The following is a 17,514-nucleotide window of genomic DNA, read 5'->3' as shown; positions in this document are numbered from 1 at the left end:
GCACTGCTTTTCAGTTTTGCAGTTCCAGGCTCGCGCATGTGGTTATTCACAAGGTGAGGAACCTGTGGTTAGATAGAGTATCCACCAGAAAGAGCATTACCAAAGGTGAAGAACGTTATCATTATGCTGTACTTCAACATTAAGCACTGTCACTGCCATGTTTTTTTCTGTATCAACAATTTTTCCTTACTATGCCCTACACACATCTCCAGGTTGTCCAGCAAAACCACCCACCATTGTACCTTCCAAGACTGGTTTCTCTCCGATGGCTATCACTCCACTTTAAACAAACAAATACTATTTGCAGAATAAATATTATAACATATTTATCAATTCATAATAATAAAAAATGTATTCAGCCAATTAATAAACCTATCCGGAAATTTTTGCGTAGCATTACCCCTGCGCGTCGTTAGGCGTCGTCTCTGGCTCCGCGTCCGTCATCGGCGTCGTCTGCGCCGGAATGACGTCGTCGGAGTACTTAGACGCCCCCCATGCGCGCTGACGTCAGTTCTTCTTTTTTCCGCGCCAGCTAGCGCAGATCCGGAGAAGCTCTACCCCTTAGTCATATTTTGACTAAAACTTTTTTTGATCATTTTTGATCTTCTTTAAGTTGTTCTCGACTCGTCAGGTGCCGGTAGGGATGCCCGGGTTCAAACCCTGCTCGAAGTGTAGTCGACTGATGTCGAATACCGACCCCCATCGCCGGTGTCTGCAATGCCTAGGCCTCGACCACGACGACCGTTCCTGTTCCGACTGTCGAGCCCTGACGTCTAAGGCTAGGCGGGAGCGGTCCCGCAAGCGGCTCGAGCTCCGGCAGTCAGCCCCGCAGCTCCGGAAGTCGGCATCGGTCTTCTGGTTCCTCCTCAGGTAAGAGGCATGAGAGGTTGGAGCGGCGTCATCGCTCCTCCGACCGCGCCCGACGCGGCCGGGGTTTTGGGTGGCACCACCCATGCGGCTCCGCAGAAGTCGCTAGCGCCGCATCCTGCCCCACACCTTCGGGTCCCTGAGCAAGATGCGACGCTGGAGGAGATCGAGCGGTACCTCATGGCCATGAGGTCGCTCTCTTCTCCACCGGGCCCCACGGCGCCTTCGGGCCCAGTGGGTCCGGCTCCGGGGCCTAGCGGGTCCGGTGCTTTGGAACAGACGCCGGCGGCGGCTTCGGTCCTGGCGCCGCAGGCCCCGACCGGATCCGGATCCGGGTCGACGCCGGTCGCCCTTTCGACCCCGCCGGCGCCGCCCCCAAGGGTGTCACCACCGGCGCCGACTTCGGTCGACGCCGGCCCCAGTCCTTCTATCGATCCCGTTCAGCCGTCGACACGGCCCCGATGGGCGCCGTACGAGACAGCTGTGGGTACATTCTACTTTAACGAACGGGCCCCGATTGTTGATCCTGGCTACCAGGCATTGGGTGACGAAGAGGACTGGGAGGGGTCTGAGGACCCTCTGACACAGGAGTGTCAGGACCAAGCGGACTGGACAGAGGAGCTTGGGGAGGCCAGCGGCCTGGATCTCTCTCCAGACACTGGTTTTGTTTCCCCTCCTACCGTGGCTACGGAGGAGGGGGCAGCCTATACCATAGTACTGATGCGGGCGGCTAAGGCCTTGAACCTTACGCTCCCCTCAGCGGCCGTAAGGACTAATCTCCTCACCGAGGTCCTCAAACCGCAGTTAAGCTTGGACGAGCCTCTGCTGCCGTTCAATGAGGCCTTATCTGACGTTCTGTTGGGCACCTGGTCCAAGCCCGCCTCAGGACAGCCTGTGGACAGGAACGTGGCCAGATGCTACTGCCTGGCTCCGGGTGACCCTAGCTTCCTGTCAACCCACCCTACCCCCAAGAGCCTGGTTAACCAGGCCTCTAACTCCCAGACCGCGTTCCCGTCGGCCCCTCCCGACAGGGAATCCAAGAGGTTTGAACAATTTGGCAAGAAAGTGTTCTCGTCCCTTAGTCTCGGACTGCGGTCAGTCAACACCGCATGCCTCTTGGGCCGCTACACCCACATCCTGTGGGACACGGTTGCGGACGTGCTGCCACAATGCCCTGAGGAGGTCAGGGCTAAACTCGCCCAAGCCCTAGTAGAGGGTCGAGATGCGGCATGGTACTCTATCCGGTGCGGACTGGATACCACCGATAACACTAGGCAGAGCGATGGCCACGACCGTGGCGGTCCGACGCCACGCCTGGTTACGGTGCGCCAATTTTTCGGCCGATGTCCAGGCTACACTTCTGGACATGCCGTTTGATGGCCGTTGCCTGTTTGGCGACCAGGCAGACCACGCGTTTGAGCGCTTTAAGGACTCCAGGGCTACGGCCAAGTCCTTGGGCCTCTCGGCCCGTGCCAGCAAATGGGTGCCTTTCGCTTCTTTCGTGGCCAAGGAAGGGGCGCCCCCACATGGACCGCCAGCCAATCGCCGCAACAGAATCTTCAGCGTGGTGGCGGCCGTGGAAACCGCCGAAGAGGCGGTCGGGGTCAAAGGCAAGGCCAGTCCGCACCCGCCCCCGCAGCATCCGCCTCAAAACCTTCCGAGTTTTCAGGCCCATGTGACGCCAGTGGGGGGCAGGGTCAGCCATCACCTCTTCCACTGGCACACAGTCACATTGGACAGGTGGGTGCTGCAAATCGTCCGAAGGGGCTACTCCCTCCCCTTCGAGGCGACCCCTCCAGCCATGCCACCGCAGTACCACCGCGTGTCAGGGGACCACTTGCGACTTCTGCAGGAGGAAGTTACGGCCCTCTTGGCCAAGGGGGCCATCGAGCGCGTTCCTGGGCCAGAAGTAGGGTGTGGTTGCTACTCCCACTACTTTCTGGTACCCAAGAAGGGCAAAGGGGGCCTACGCCCTATCTTGGACCTACAGAACGTCAACGGCTTCCTCCGGAAGGAGAAGTTCAAGATGTTGACTTTGGCTCAGGTCTTGGCTGCTCTAGACCCGCAAGACTGGATGGTGGCGTTGGACTTGCAGGACGCCTACTTTCACATTCCCTTCCTGTCGGCCCACCGACGTTACCTGCGGTTCACGGTAGGCCTCGAGCACTTTCAGTTCACCATGCTCCCCTTTGGCCTTACCAGCGCCCCACGGGTGTTCACGAAAGTGATGGCGGTGGTCGCGGCTCATCTGCGCAGGTTAGGGGTTTCAGTCTTCCCCTACCTCGACGACTGGTTGTTGAAGGCGGGCTCGCCCCAAACAGTTGTCACCCACCTCCAGATTACGGCGGATCTCCTGCACCTACTGGGGTTTTCCATCAACGTGCCGAAATCACACCTGTGCCCCTCCCAAAAGCTCCTCTTCATCAGAGCTGTTCTGGACTCTGCTCAGTTTCGGGTTTATCCTCCGGAACGGCGGGTCCAGGATATTCAGGCTTTGATTCCCATCTTTCAGCCGTTATCCCGGGTTTCTGTCAGGTTGACGCTGCGGCTGCTGGGGCTGATGGCCTCCTGCATCCTTCTGGTGCATCACGCCCGGTGGCGGATGCGGGCTCTGCAGTGGGACCTGAAGTTTCAGTGGGCCCAGCATCAGGGCAACCTGTCCGACCATGTCCTGATCTCGTAGGGCGCTGCGAGACAGCTGCAGTGGTGGCTCACGGACCGCGATTGGGTCAACGGCAGATCCCTCTCCCTTCCCCAACCGGAGCACGTGGTTGTGACGGACGCGTCCCTCCAGGGCTGGGGAGGCCACATGGGAGAGGCGGAGACCAGAGGCCTCTGGTCTCCGGCGGAGTCCCAGCTCCATTTCAACCTTCTGGAGCTGCGGGCGATTCGTCTGGCACTGAAGGCATTCCTCCCCTCTGTCCGGGGGAGTGCACTGCAGGTGTTCACGGACAACACCACCGCCATGTGGTACTGTAACAAACAGGGCAGTGTGGGTTCCTGGACCCTCTGTCAAGAGGCTCTGCGACTCTGGCAGTGGCTGGGACATCAGGGCGTGACCCTGGTGGTTCAACACCTGGCAGGTTCTCTGAACGCCAGGGCGGACGAACTCAGCCGACGGTGCTCGATGGATCACGAATGGCGTCTGAACTCGGACGTGGCGCAAGGCATCTTTCTGCAGTGGGAAGAGCCTTGGTTAGTTCTGTTCGCCACCGAAGAGAACGCGCAATGTCATCAGTTCTGCGCGTTGGAATTTCCAAGGCGGCACTCGCTTGGCGACGCATTTCGTCGCGAGTGGAGTTGCGGTGTGTTATACGCCTTTCCGCCTATACCACTTATGCCCAGAGTGCTGAAGAAGATCAGGCGCGACTGGGCCCAAGTCATCCTTGTGGCTCCGGACTGGGCTTGAAGGTTCTGGTATCCCGAGCTACTCAATATGTCAGTCGGTCCCCCGATCCGTCTGCCTCTTCAGGAGGACCTTCTGTCGCAGCAGCAGGGGACGGTCCTCCACCCGAACCTGTCCAGTCTCCACCTCCATGCTTGGAGATTGAGCGGCGGCAGTTGAGGCCATTTGACTTGCCTCCTGAAGTTTGTACTGTTATTCTGGCAGCCAGGCGTCCCTCCACTAAGTCGGTATACGCCTGCCGGTGGAACAAATTTGTGGCATGGTGCACAACAAAGGCTGTGGATCCACTTCCTGCCCCTCTTTCTGAAGTTCTTCTCTTTCTTCTTTCTCTTGCCCAGCAGGGCTCTGCTCTGGGCACTATCAAGGGCTACTTTTCTGCCCTTTCGGCCTTCCTAAGGCTGCCTGATCAACCTTCCTTGTTCAAGTCCCATATAGTAACTCGTTTTCTGAAGGGCATCACGCACATGTTTCCACCTGTTCCTTTTGTGATGCCTCAGTGGGACTTGAACCTGGTTCTTACTTTCCTGATGTGCGCTCCCTTTGAGCCTCTTCACTCTTGTCCTCTCCGTCTTCTCACCTTGAAGACAGCTTTCCTGGTCGCCATCACCTCTGCCAAGAGAGTGAGTGAGCTCCAGGCTCTATCTTGCAAACCCCCTTTCCTGTCTGTGCATCCGGACAAAGTGGTGCTGCGTACAAAACCATCTTTTCTGCCCAAGGTAGTCTCTGCTTTCCACATCGGGCAGTCCATCACTTTGCCCTCCTTCTTCCCGCCTCCGCATCCCTCCAAGGATTCAAGAGCAGCTCCATCGTCTGGACCCAAAACGTGCACTTTCATTTTATATTGATCGCACACGCCAGTTCCGGGTGGATGACCAACTCTTTGTTGGCTACGTGGGTGCGAAGAAAGGATGGGCGGTGCATAAGCGGACCATCTCTCGGTGGGTCGTTCTATGCATCAAGGCGTGCTACTCCTTGGCTAAAAAGGAGCCTCCAGTTGGGCTGCGAGCCCATTCCACTCGGGCCACGGCGGCCACTACTGTATGTATGTATGTATGTATTTATTTTTATAAAGCGCACATTTCACCATTAGGTCTCACAGCGCTGGCAGAGGGTATGGGAAATGCGAAAGAGAAGGGTTGTTATGCCGTTGCCTTGAATAGTAATGTTTTGAGTTCTCTCCGGAAGATTTTATGATTCTGGTTTGATCTTAAAGCCATAGGCAGGGAGTTCCATGCCATAGGGCCCACCTTCGAGAAACTCCTATCTCCATTTCTGACTGTACGAACTCTTGGGATTTTTAGGAGATTTTTGTTTGAAGAGCGCAATGTTCTTTCCGGGCAACTTTCTACTGCCCTGAGTCGGGGAGTCCCGACTCAGGGCAGGACATTTGCAGGACATTTGCCAGGCGGCTACGTGGGCCTCGCTGCACACCTTTGCGAAGCACTACTGCCTGGATAGTAGTCCGGAGGGATGGCTTCTTTGGCCGTTCCGTCCTCCAGGACTTTCTGGTGTGAGTTTTGGGTCGCAGACCCACCTCCGGGGTTGGTATTGCTGGGGTATCTATTCTAAGGTGAGGAATCTAATACTAACCTGTTTCTTTCAGATGAACAAGTTACTTACCTTCGGTAACGATATATCTGTAAGAAACAGTAGTTAGTATTAGATTCCTTACCGCCCCACCCATCCTCCCCGTTCTGCAAACTGATACCTAGGGTTAAGGTCATCCCCTTTCAGGGCCCTAGTTTCTTGGCACCTGTGTTGGCTCTAGCATGGCTCTGCGTATCTGGCGCGGAAAAGCTGTGTCTAAGAACTGACGTCAGCGCGCATGGGCGGCGTCTAAGTACTCCAACGTCATTCCAGCGCAGACGACGCCGACGACCGACGCGGAGCCAGAGACGATGCCTAACGACGCGGAGGGGTATTGCTACGCAAACATTTCCGGATCCAGTCTGACGCCTGGGGATATTCTAAGGTGAGGAATCTAATACTACTACTGTTTCTTACAGATATATCGTTACCGAAGGTAAGTAACTTGTTCATTAATGATGCTTAGCTTTAGCCCTTTTCAAGTGTTGTCTCCTCCAGACATGAACCTGCTGTGTATTCTACAATTCAACCATGTGTCACTTAGCCAGTAATGTGGCCAAATTTACAAATATGCATTTTGGGTTTCACTATCAGCCTAAGTAGGCATGTCTCGGGATTACGAATTTTTGACCTATTATTTAGTGTTGTGATCTTAGAATTGTTTGATGTCCAGTATAGCCTAATAGAGGGGCAAAATTATAGCATAAGGACAAAGTCTACCTCCCCTGCACCGCACTGTAGTTGGGTGCCATCCTTTGGGAGGATATTTTGTGTAGTCCCTGTGTCGTGAAGTACATTCTGTGCTGGCTATTGTCCTGCAGCTGTTCGAACTTAGGATCCCTGAAGGCCACAGGAGGGAAATTAAGGGCCAATGTCAGGTCTGTGTCAGTTGGGTCCCTCTTGAGGTGCCTGGATCACGTTCCTCTACATTGTTCATTCTTGTTTTGTCCGTTATATCTGAAAATTTGCCTTCCTTGTACCCCCTAAGATAAGCGTGTTGGTCTCATCATAGTCTCACGATTTTCAGATTTCTCTGGTGACTAAGACTTGAGCAAGAAACTGGCCTACTGGTATAAGACAATCTATTTCTGTCAAACCGGTCTCACAGTTCACAAATGCAAACTTTTGTCCATGACGTAGTGTTAACAGTTCTCGCATCTTTTGGGGATATGGGTGGACTTGATAATTTGCTTGCTGCATTAGCAGACCTCAAAGTTAATAAATCAAATGCAATTAACTGTTTAGCCATAGGGTCAGTTCAGTCTAGTGGCAAAATTGGGAAACCTATTGTCCCTCCCGACCTCCTCTTTAATGTCGAATACCTGGGTTGGCTACTGTCATGACAGACCCCGGTGCTAACCTGCAGCAAGACGCTATGAAGACTCAGATGTCTGCTTCTGCGATGTAACATTTTGGCTTTCTTTTGCAGTGAGGGCTGCAGAGGTCCATCTATAATACATGTTTTTAGAAGAAGCCTTTATGGATAATGAAAGTTGATTTAATTTCTCAGTGCTTTTATTATCTACTGCTTTTATGTAAATAGCTGTTGTCATGTTTCTTTCCTTCCTTTGCAGGTATTGTCTTTGTTGAAGTACTTAGTGATAGAGAACAAGGACAACGAAAACCTGTATCAAACAATCAAGCTGTTAGACCCATTTCCCGACCGCCCCATCTTCAAAGAGCTGCGCAGTATCCAGCAAAGGATTAAGTACTGCAGAGGACCCTTTTCTCTCTTGGAGGTGATGTAATGATTAAGTCTCTATATTCCAGCATTTTGTTAACATGCTTTAGAAGTTTCATAAACATGTACCTGTGACTCACTAACATATTCTGGGGCAGTCCCTACTAAAGCTGCTAGCTCAAATGCTTTTATCTTCATAAATGCGAGGACTGGGTTGTAAGAAGGCACACTAACATCAGTAATCATTTGGGTAGCTGAGATTCTCTTTGGAAGCATATTTTATGAAGACAGTTGCTTCTGGAGGTCAAAAAATATGTTGCCTCTAATTGACTGGGAATGTAGTACTAGTACCTTCACCTAAACACTGGCTTATTAAGACAAGTATGCATTTGTCTGAGGAAAAAAACACAAAGAATTGAAAAACGCCTGCCTCCCAATTGTTAAGTGTATATTGGTACAATTCTGTGGCTTAATAGAGCATGTATTGCTCGATACCCATTAACATTTAGCATTTTGTTTTGAAAATGGATTTGTTTTTTACTGGAATGTTAGCGCTGGTCAGAATTGGAGCAGTTGATAGCAGCAACTATCACTTCATGTTCCACGCAATAAAAGTGTCACTACAATGCAAAATTATATACAGCAAGACTGTCTTCTCATCAGTTACATTCTTTTCACAATTTGCATTCCACTTATCATAGTATCAATCAATGTATTTGTTTTTTGTTGTCAGTCTACATGTTTATTTTTATTCAATGAATATAACAATCCATAAAGGAATGGTAGAGGTATGTTAAGAGGGACACACTAATTGTTCCAACAGAATTTGGATCCTATAAATGCGCGTCATATTTTCTTCTCAAGATGATACATTATTGGTCAAAGCATATTGATATTACTTGTGCCATTTAACAGGTAGTTTTACCCCAAATGTATAAAACAGCTAGATTTCTTCAGATCTGTTTTTTAACAGTTCAACACTTCATTTGCTGTTTAGCAGTCTCTGAAATGTGTTTATCAGATGTGCACTCAGTTCCATCACAACTCCTAATCAGACAGCAGCTTCATCCTCATGTTGATGTGTATTAAGTGTTTCACTCTGAGAAGGTTATAGATTTGGAGCTTTAGTTACTCAAACACTCTACCTTCTGATGTGATTTCATGATATTTGTGTTCTTCACCTTTGATTTCACAATCATTTTTCTGCAGGAAATCAGCCATTTCCTGTTAGTGAGTGTATGTGATTCACTGCCGTTGACTAGGCTTGAGGGCCTAAATGATGTAAAGAAACAGTTGGAAGAGCACAAAGAACAAATGAAAGAGCTTTTGAAAGATTTCAGAGGTATGGATTTTCATAATACATTACTTACTGTTATTGTAGGCATGATTAATATGCAGTTAGCTTACATTTACTTTCTTGGCACTTATACCTTAATTGCCAATCCCAGATTCACAGCCTAACTCTCACAGAAAGCTGTTTTACGGAAAGATAGTAACTATCCTGGGTCACATCAACTACAAGTTTTTCTTCCAAGATACAGAGAAGAGGCAAGAGAAGATAATGGTAGTAGTTAACACGAGTAAGATGGCGTCTGCTTTTCGGAAGTTTTGATTCTGAAGGCTAGTGTACACTTATAAATGCTTGTATTTTTATTATGTTATGGTGTGGTGGATAATTAGGTTTAATACAGAAATGTGATCCCTTGTACTTTGCCTTTTTAGGTGTGATCCTTGAAAATCTCGGATAGGCAAGTCCGGGCCACATAGTTTATATTTATGCTTCCCTGTGCTCTTTAGTATTTCAAGTGATTCTCATTCATGCCTTTTGGCTTTCTTGATTATTTCTGGTTCTTGTTCCTGACCTGTATCAAGACTGTGCTATTATTGAAAACATCTGCTAGAGACATCTAACTGCAGATTATCCAGTATTGAGGTATCTTTCATAGATTCACATGCCTGAATCATTCCCTGTCGTCGAGGCGGGAGTCCCACAGTAAAAATATATACAATAGCAGTGCCTAAAAATTTCTTGTAGTAGGCTGGAAAAGACTAAAAGGCCTAACTAGGCCCAAAACTTAGCAGCCTATCTACCTCATTATGTAAAAAGACCTGAAATAGTAGCCTCAGCCAATCAGCTGTCCTCACCCTCTAGAACCTTCCCAGCCCAGGCAGTTCTCCTCAGATTTTCACCGCACTTCGTGTGTAAGGGAGTCTCCCTGAGTGCCTACTCAGTTTTTGTCTCTTTTTCTTCCAAATGTCTGAAAAGAAGGCTCTTTTCAAGGCTTGTGGAACCTGTAATAAGAAGAGGGTCCATGTGGACGACCAGTACTCCGACTGCATCTATTGTCTACACCCCTCACATGTTAAGGATTGTAGAATTTGCCGTACCTTCCCTACTGAAACTATCAGGGATAGAGAGGCAAGGGTTCTTTTATGGTTAAAATCATCTTCCACAGATGATCAGGACAAGGCCTCTACCTCCAGCAAGAGAGCCAGATCCAGAGAGAGCTCTTCTCCTGAGAGGAAGAAAAAATCTAAACCCTCTCAGAGAGCCTCAGAACCCTCAAGGAGTACCTCGTCTCCATCAAGACCATCCACTGTGAGTACAGCCCAGACTAAGACTGTTTCTCTGGTGTCTCCTCATACTACTACTTTGACTTCTACCTCTTCAACTTCTTCTGCAACGGTCACCACTTCAGCTATTACTTCTCCTTTGGTGTCTGCAAAAATTTAGTCGTCTATAAAGCCTTAGGCGACGAAAAGCCAATTGCCGTTGACATCATCGTCGACTATCCCGTCGACGACGGCTCCGTCGACGGAGATCCCATCAGCCACGTTGACGAAGACCCCGTCGACGAAAACAACAAGCCCGTCGACGACTGTTCCCTCGACGAAGACACCATCGACGGCCTCCTCGACAAAGGATTCGTCGACGAAGACACCTTCGACGAAGGATTCGTTGACGAAGACTCCGCCGACAGCCTCGTCGATGACAACATCATTGTCGACCGTACCGTCGACAACAGCTCCGTCGACGGTAAAACCATTGACAGTCCCGTCGACGGCAATTCATCAATGTATCATACCCCCCCTTTTGATTAAGCAGTCTGGATGCCCTTGAACATTCCTGTCCACGTCTGGGCATTGGTCTTCAGTCGACCACCTAATACTGTGCCCCTGGGACGTCTTCAGTTTCATCTACGCCCATTTCACATTGGTTCTGTTTACTACTTAACTTTGCCACATCATTGAGGGCCACCCCTAAGACTTCCCCACCCAGTACCATCCCTTCCTGTTACAGTCAGTTTCCATTGATGTTAATGACTCGAGTACATTCACACCATGTTTCCTGTTCTGAACTGCTTCGGCCATCTACAGATATCTATGCCAATCGATACTCACGCTGGCCATTGACCTTGTGGTTCTATCCACTTTGCAGTATTTTTACACTCCCAGGACTGTAATCTTACTCCTGTCCTTACCTTTGACATTGGCTTGACTCTTCCCCTGTACCGACGCATACTACACCTTTGACCGGTGCTATACCCAAGATGGCCGCCACTTCCGCCCCCTAGACTCCTCAGTACGGTCTAGTGGTTACGTCGCATTCAGTTGCCGATTTGGGCACATGCACAGTCTCATTCCGCACCCGCCACGCCCACCCGCAGCGCTGGCAGGCGGGAAGACATGGGCTACTTATTCTCCGTATCGCTACTGAGTGCGCTACCAGCTGCTCCGCGCTCTGACCCAGCGCTGTTCGTGGGGGTAGGCGTTGGCGGTAATGACCGCACGCTACTGAGGTAAGCTGTCTGTGAGTTGCTCATTTTGCCGCTACCCTGGATTACGCTGTTGACGCTTGGGCAGTGTGTAGCACACCCTCCCTGGTTATACCCTGGCCTCCGATGCCATGATGAGTGTTGCCACGACGCCATGGTCCATGCGGGGCACACGGTTTCCCCAGGTGGCTGCTGCTGGCTTGTGGGGTTGGTCCTTCCCCGTTCTCTTTCACCTCTGCTGGTGTTCACTAGCGGGGGATGAGTGTGTGCGGGGGGTTCTGATCAGCGGGTTAGCATTTTCTACCGGGACTAACGACTGGGGCAACTACCGTTTTCACGCAGAGCTGGCTTAGGACTATCTACGAGGTGGTCACCTGCCCGAGTCGTTTTTCAATGAGCCCCTCGAGTCCTGCGTGTACATTTTTCTCGTCTTTTCAATTTAAGACCTGCCCCCGACATGGCATCTTTCTTCCCTAGGTTCCTTACCCATTGTGCAGGTCCCACGGGAGTAGACTGCGGGGTAAATTAAGAAACCCCCTAGGGTAAGCATCAAATCCTTGTTCCAAGAATTGAGAAGAAGCATCGCGCGCCACTTGATACTCCATCTTGTTTAATAGGACACCCTCGGCCGGACTCGGTCATATCTCAAGCGGCACAACAGAGTTCCAAGAACCCTTCAGCTCCGATTTCAACGCCACCTGACAAGGAAGGCAGGAGACTGGATGCAATAGGAAAAAAGTTCTCTGCAAACGCAGCAGCCTCCATTAAGGCAGCTAATTCTTTAGCAATTATGGCCCGTTATGACAGACAAATGTGGTCAGATCTGTCAGAATTCCTCGATCTGATCCCGGACGTTGGCCAACAGGAGGCGCGCAAAATCGTGCTTGAGGGGGAAAGGGCGGCATCGGAGATCATTGATTGCGCCCTTGATATATATAACACCAGGTTTAGGCAATTGGCGGGAGCAGCAGTCCTCAGGCGTCAGGGTTGGCTCAAGGCTACCTCCTTCAGACCTGAGGTCCAAATGAAGATTTTGGACATGGCGTACTGTGGTCTGACCAACAGATAGTTAATGCTTATTTGAAGGTCATTCGTGAATCATTGGAAAAAATACCATCCAGCGTATGTCCTGCCTTATGGGTTGGGGCTGTCACTAGTGAAGCCCATACTCTCAAGTGTCTCTAGGAGGGTATATGAGTCTGTGTTGTCCCTTTCTTGTAAGTAAAAATTGAAGTCCCCTAGGATAGTTTGTGAGTGGTCAACTATGATTGACTCTAGAAGTTGCTTGATTTCTTGCAGAAAAGGCACCCTAGGAACGGGGGGGGTCAATAAATGAATTTGTCTAGCTTTATGCCATAGCTAGACAAGTAGACCATATTCCGAACCTCTGCCTATTCCACCAGAAGGTTGGTGGATACAGTGCCTCTCTTTGTCGTAACACTTTTTGACATCTACAAAGATGCATATAGTCCAGGTGCATTACCTTCATGAAGTACACATACTTACTATGCAATCTAAGGTTGAGGCGAATGTGAATATTCTGGGACCTTTTTTTAAATAAGGTAAGCCTCACTTTCACCGCCCCTAATTTATTTATGTGTGCACTACTGACTGGAGAAAATAAAGGGATCGATCTCTACTTCCAGTTCTCAAACAATTGTATCTTTCATAGATTCATTAGAGGATTCCTCTTCTCCATGAGAATATAGGTATATTTCTTCCACACTCAGCTACAGATTAGTGGCTAAGGCACTTTTTTTAAATTATGTATGTGTTTAACTGTTTTTTCTGATAACATTTTCTCATGGCTTACAGTATGGCCATGGTGAATAATTTGAAGTCCTACATTTTAAGCAAAGATACTATTACTGGGGAATCTGTACTTTAGGTGAGTAACTGTTTTATTTTTAAGATTTTAACTTTCATATAAAAAAGCAGGCATCCACTGTTTTCTCTTATCTGGAGCAGTTACTGTTTTACTTTCTTCAACATTCAGATAATCCACAGGACAGTGTTGTAGTAAAATTGGTCGTGAGCCTGTTACAGCTGTCCAAGACTTCAGTTAACCACACAGGAGGGAAGGAAGTACTAGGTAAGGCCTTACTAACCATGGCACATATCATTACTCTTTTTTTTGTGAAGTCTAAACTTTGATTCCAATGCCCTTGATAGTTTATTATTTTAAAGTATTTAATTGTGTAATATCCTGTTATTCTCAATGTGTTGGCTTCCCACCACCAATGGAATGTTCATTGAAGTAGCTGTCAGAATGTTGGTGTTCTGCTGAGTTAGTGACAGTTGGATGGGCTGAGCACATAGATGGATGCTCCTGGTGGGTTCTCCCTATGGTCTCCAACTGACCTTATAATTGACTTATCTCTACTTCTCAATAAACCTACTTGGGAACTACCTACAAGCGTGGACTACTTTATTACATTAATTTGGCGACGATCCTGAAAGAACCTACTTCAGTCACCTCTCAAGTACTACAAGCAAGTTACTGGAACAAGATATTCTGAATTGTTATCAAGGCACCCCAACTGGCATCGTGACCCCACCAGTGACCTGCCACCGGTCGCCCACAGCAGTTTGCCAGTTGTTTAAGCGTCTGGAGGATCTGGTGAGCAAGCTTTTCCATTTATCAGGCCTTCTTACACCCACATTTGAAGCCCTGCTTCATTGACTGTCTGCTGCATCAGTGCCAGCCTGCCTATCTATCTAGCTGTGCTGTTCTGAATGATTATTTCAGTCTTCAACCTGACAATTGTTAAGTCTTTGGGGCTCTGGTGCAACGCTTTTCTTCAAGAGGGTTTGCAAGACTGAGTTCTCTTATTTTGCGGTCACTTTACTACATACTGCCTGGTGAAGGAGTGTGTTATGGTTTTTATTGTCAGCACCTGTCTGCAAGCCAGTACCTACGACCTGGCACTTTGAAGTATTCTTCATTTAGAGGATTTGTGTTTACCTGACTATGATTTTAAAACACCGCTGTGCACTACTTCCCAGTGGGCCCTCTCACACATTAATCTGTTTATTTCTTGAAGATTCTGCGATTTTTTTTGAGTGGATATTATTGTTTTTCAACATTTTTCCCCTACTACCATGGTTCAACTGTTGCTTTTCATTTTTAAAATGGCAGCGCGTGCCTTTCGCTCTGCGCGCTCTTACCTGCTGTTTTCTTCGAGGCTCCTGTGACGTGCTGCCTTCCCTGGATCATCAGCCTACTGCTCTGTGGTGCAAGGAGAGCCGTGAGCCACCCGGCTGTGCGTCGATGTACGTGCCTCCATTTTTGCTTATACAAGTTTGTCCAAGCATTCCAGTGATGTTTTCCACGGCAGTGTCTTCCTTGTCAAAACAATATTTTCTAAACACATCGACTATTTTTTGGAAACGCCGGAGGTGGAGGAGTATTCTCTTCATTATTTTAATTATACTTTGTTAATAGGCACGGGGAAACACTGTGAATATTTATTGTTTTACCACGGTGTTCTGTGGACATATGTTCAGTTATCAATAAAGTTTTGTACTCGACGGCTCATCATCACAAGAGTACAAGTCATCTCAGCAGTGTTATGTTCGGGACCACAACACCCCTCATCTTTATGTTAACCTGTATTCATTTTGCCGTCCGATTAAGGTACTGTGTTCATCATTCTTAAATGCCGGAGTCTTTTTTTTTTTTTTTTACTCCGTTCTGGGAAATGATAAATAAACTTTCAGTGACTGATTTTTTTTTTTTATTCTCGAGTTGATGGATAAGAGCCACAGTTCCTTCGTGCATCTATTTTGGCTATTGTTTTATCCCTCCATTTAGTATTGTACTGCCATCTAGTGACCTGTTGCCAAATTGAACTAATTTTATTCCTATATGTCTCATACTTTAACTTTATTATTGGCAATTCTACACCTACTTAGTTCATGTTTAGTATATTCTATACTTTATGTCGTATTTTGGTGTTGTTTGGGCACATTTATGGTGTGGGTAGTTATGTATGGGAGCTGGTCTCCTTATCTTGGTCTGGCCACCTCCAGACTACGGCCGACCTCCTGCACTTGCTGGGGTTCTCCATCAATGTGCCGAAGTCGCACCTGTGTCCCTCTCAGAAGCTCCTTTTCATCGGAGCGGTTCTCGACTCGGCGCAGTTTCGGGTTTACCCACCCGAGCAGCGGGTTCGGGATATTCAGGCTCTGATTCCTGTCTTCAGACCGTTATCCCGAGTCTCGGTCAGGTTGACGCTGCGGCTTCTGGGACTGATGGCCTCCTGCATCCTTCTGGTGCGTCACGCCAGGTGGCGGATGCGGGCTCTGCAGTGGGACCTGAAGTTTCAGTGGGCCCAGCATCAGGGCAACCTGTCCGATCATGTCCTGATCTCGGAGGGCACTGCGAAGCAACTGCAGTGGTGGCTCACGGACCGCGAATGGGTCAGTGGCAGACCCCTCTCCCTACCCCAGCCGGAGCACGTAGTTGTGACGGACGCGTCCCTCCAGGGCTGGGGAGGCCACATGGGAGAGGCGGAGATCAGAGGCCTCTGGTCTCCGGCGGAGTCCCGGCTCCACATCAACCTTCTGGAGCTGCGGGCGATTCGTCTTGCACTGAAGGCATTCCTCCCCTCTGTCAGGGGAAGCGTGGTGCAAGTGTTCACCGACAACACCACCGCCATGTGGTACTGCAACAAACAGGGCGGTGTGGGGTCGTGGACCCTTTGCCAGGAGGCTCTGCGCCTCTGGCAGTGGCTGGAACATCAGGGCGTGACCCTGGTGGTTCAACACCTGGCAGGCTCTCTGAATGCCAGGGCGGACGAACTCAGCCGCCGGTGCATGATGGATCACGAATGGCGTCTGAACTCGGACGTGGCGCAAGGTCTCTTTCGACAGTGGGGAGAGCCTTGGTTAGATCTATTCGCCACAGAAGAGAACGCGCAATGTCAGCAGTTCTGCGCGTTGGAGTTTCCAAGGCGGCACTCGCTCGGAGACGCTTTTCGTCGCGAGTGGAGCTGCGGTCTGTTGTACGCCTTTCCGCCTATACCACTTCTGCCCAGAGTGCTGAAGAAGATCAGGCGCGACCGGGCCCAGGTCGTCCTTGTGGCTCCGGACTGGGCACGAAGATACTGGTATCCCGAGCTACTCAGCATGTCAGTCGATCCCCCGATTCGTCTGCCTCTTCGGGAGGACCTTCTGTCGCAGCAGCAGGGGACGGTCCTGCACCCGAACCTGTCCAGTCTCCACCTACAAGCTTGGAGATTGAGCGGCGGCAGTTGAGGCCATTTGACTTGCCTCCCGAAGTCTGTGACATCATTCTGGCAGCCAGGCGTCCCTCCACTAAGTCGGTATACGCCTGCCGGTGGAACAGATTTGTGGCATGGTGCGCAGCAAAGGCTGTGGATCCCCTCTCTGCACCCCTTTCGGAAGTGCTGCTCTTTCTTCTTTCCCTTGCCCAGCAGGGCTCTGCTCTGGGCACTCTTAAAGGGTACCTTTCTGCTCTTTCAGCCTTCTTGAGGCTACCAGATCAGCCCTCTTTATTCAAGTCCCCTATTGTGAGTAGATTTCTGAAGGGCATCACGCACATGTTTCCTCCTGTTCCCTTCGTGATGCCCCAGTGGGACTTGAATCTGGTTCTCACCTATCTGATGTGTGCTCCCTTTGAGCCACTTCATAACTGCCCTCTTCGTCTCCTTACTCTAAAGACGGCATTCCTGGTTGCCATCACCTCTGCCAGGAGGGTGAGTGAGCTCCAGGCTCTTTCTTCTTCTCCACCTTTCCTGTCTGTTCATCCTGATAAGGTGGTGTTACGTACACGGCCTTCCTTTCTGCCCAAGGTTGTCACGGCCTTCCACATCGGGCAGTCCATCACTTTGCCGACCTTCTTTCCGCCTCCGCATCCCTCGAAAGAGGAGGAGAGGCTCCACCGTCTGGATCCAAAACGTGCGCTCTCCTACTACCTAGATCGCACACGCCAATTCCGGGTGGATGACCAACTCTTCGTTGGTTACGTGGGCGCGAAGAAGGGAAAGGCTGTGCACAAGAGGACCATCTCGAGATGGATCATCTTGTGTATCCAAGCGTGCTACTCCATGGCGAGGAAGGAGCCCCCGGCTGGATTGCGGGCTCACTCCACTCGGGCCACGGCAACGACAACTGCCCTGGGCCGCGGTGTCCCCCTGCAGGACATCTGTCAGGCAGCCACGTGGGCCTCGCTG

At 49.9% G+C, this 17,514-nt stretch overlaps 1 protein-coding gene across 1 annotated transcript in view; it reads left to right on the top strand.

Annotated features, from left to right (window-relative positions):
- Positions 1-17,514, top strand: part of ATM (ATM serine/threonine kinase) — a 1,399,724-nt gene that overhangs the window by 819,015 nt on the left and 563,195 nt on the right. Inside the window, exons 31-33 of the mRNA XM_086935231.1 lie at positions 7,435-7,599; positions 8,751-8,883; positions 13,314-13,409. Coding sequence (XP_086791357.1) covers positions 7,435-7,599; positions 8,751-8,883; positions 13,314-13,409 — 394 coding nt within the window. The remainder of the gene's footprint in view (positions 1-7,434; positions 7,600-8,750; positions 8,884-13,313; positions 13,410-17,514) is intronic.

This window comes from Lissotriton vulgaris, chromosome 8 (genome assembly GCF_964263255.1).
Source record: "Lissotriton vulgaris chromosome 8, aLisVul1.2, whole genome shotgun sequence".
Taxonomy (NCBI): Eukaryota; Metazoa; Chordata; class Amphibia; order Caudata; family Salamandridae; genus Lissotriton; species Lissotriton vulgaris.
The sequence above is the reverse complement of the archived record's forward strand: the minus strand, read 5'-3'. Positions and strand labels throughout refer to the sequence as shown.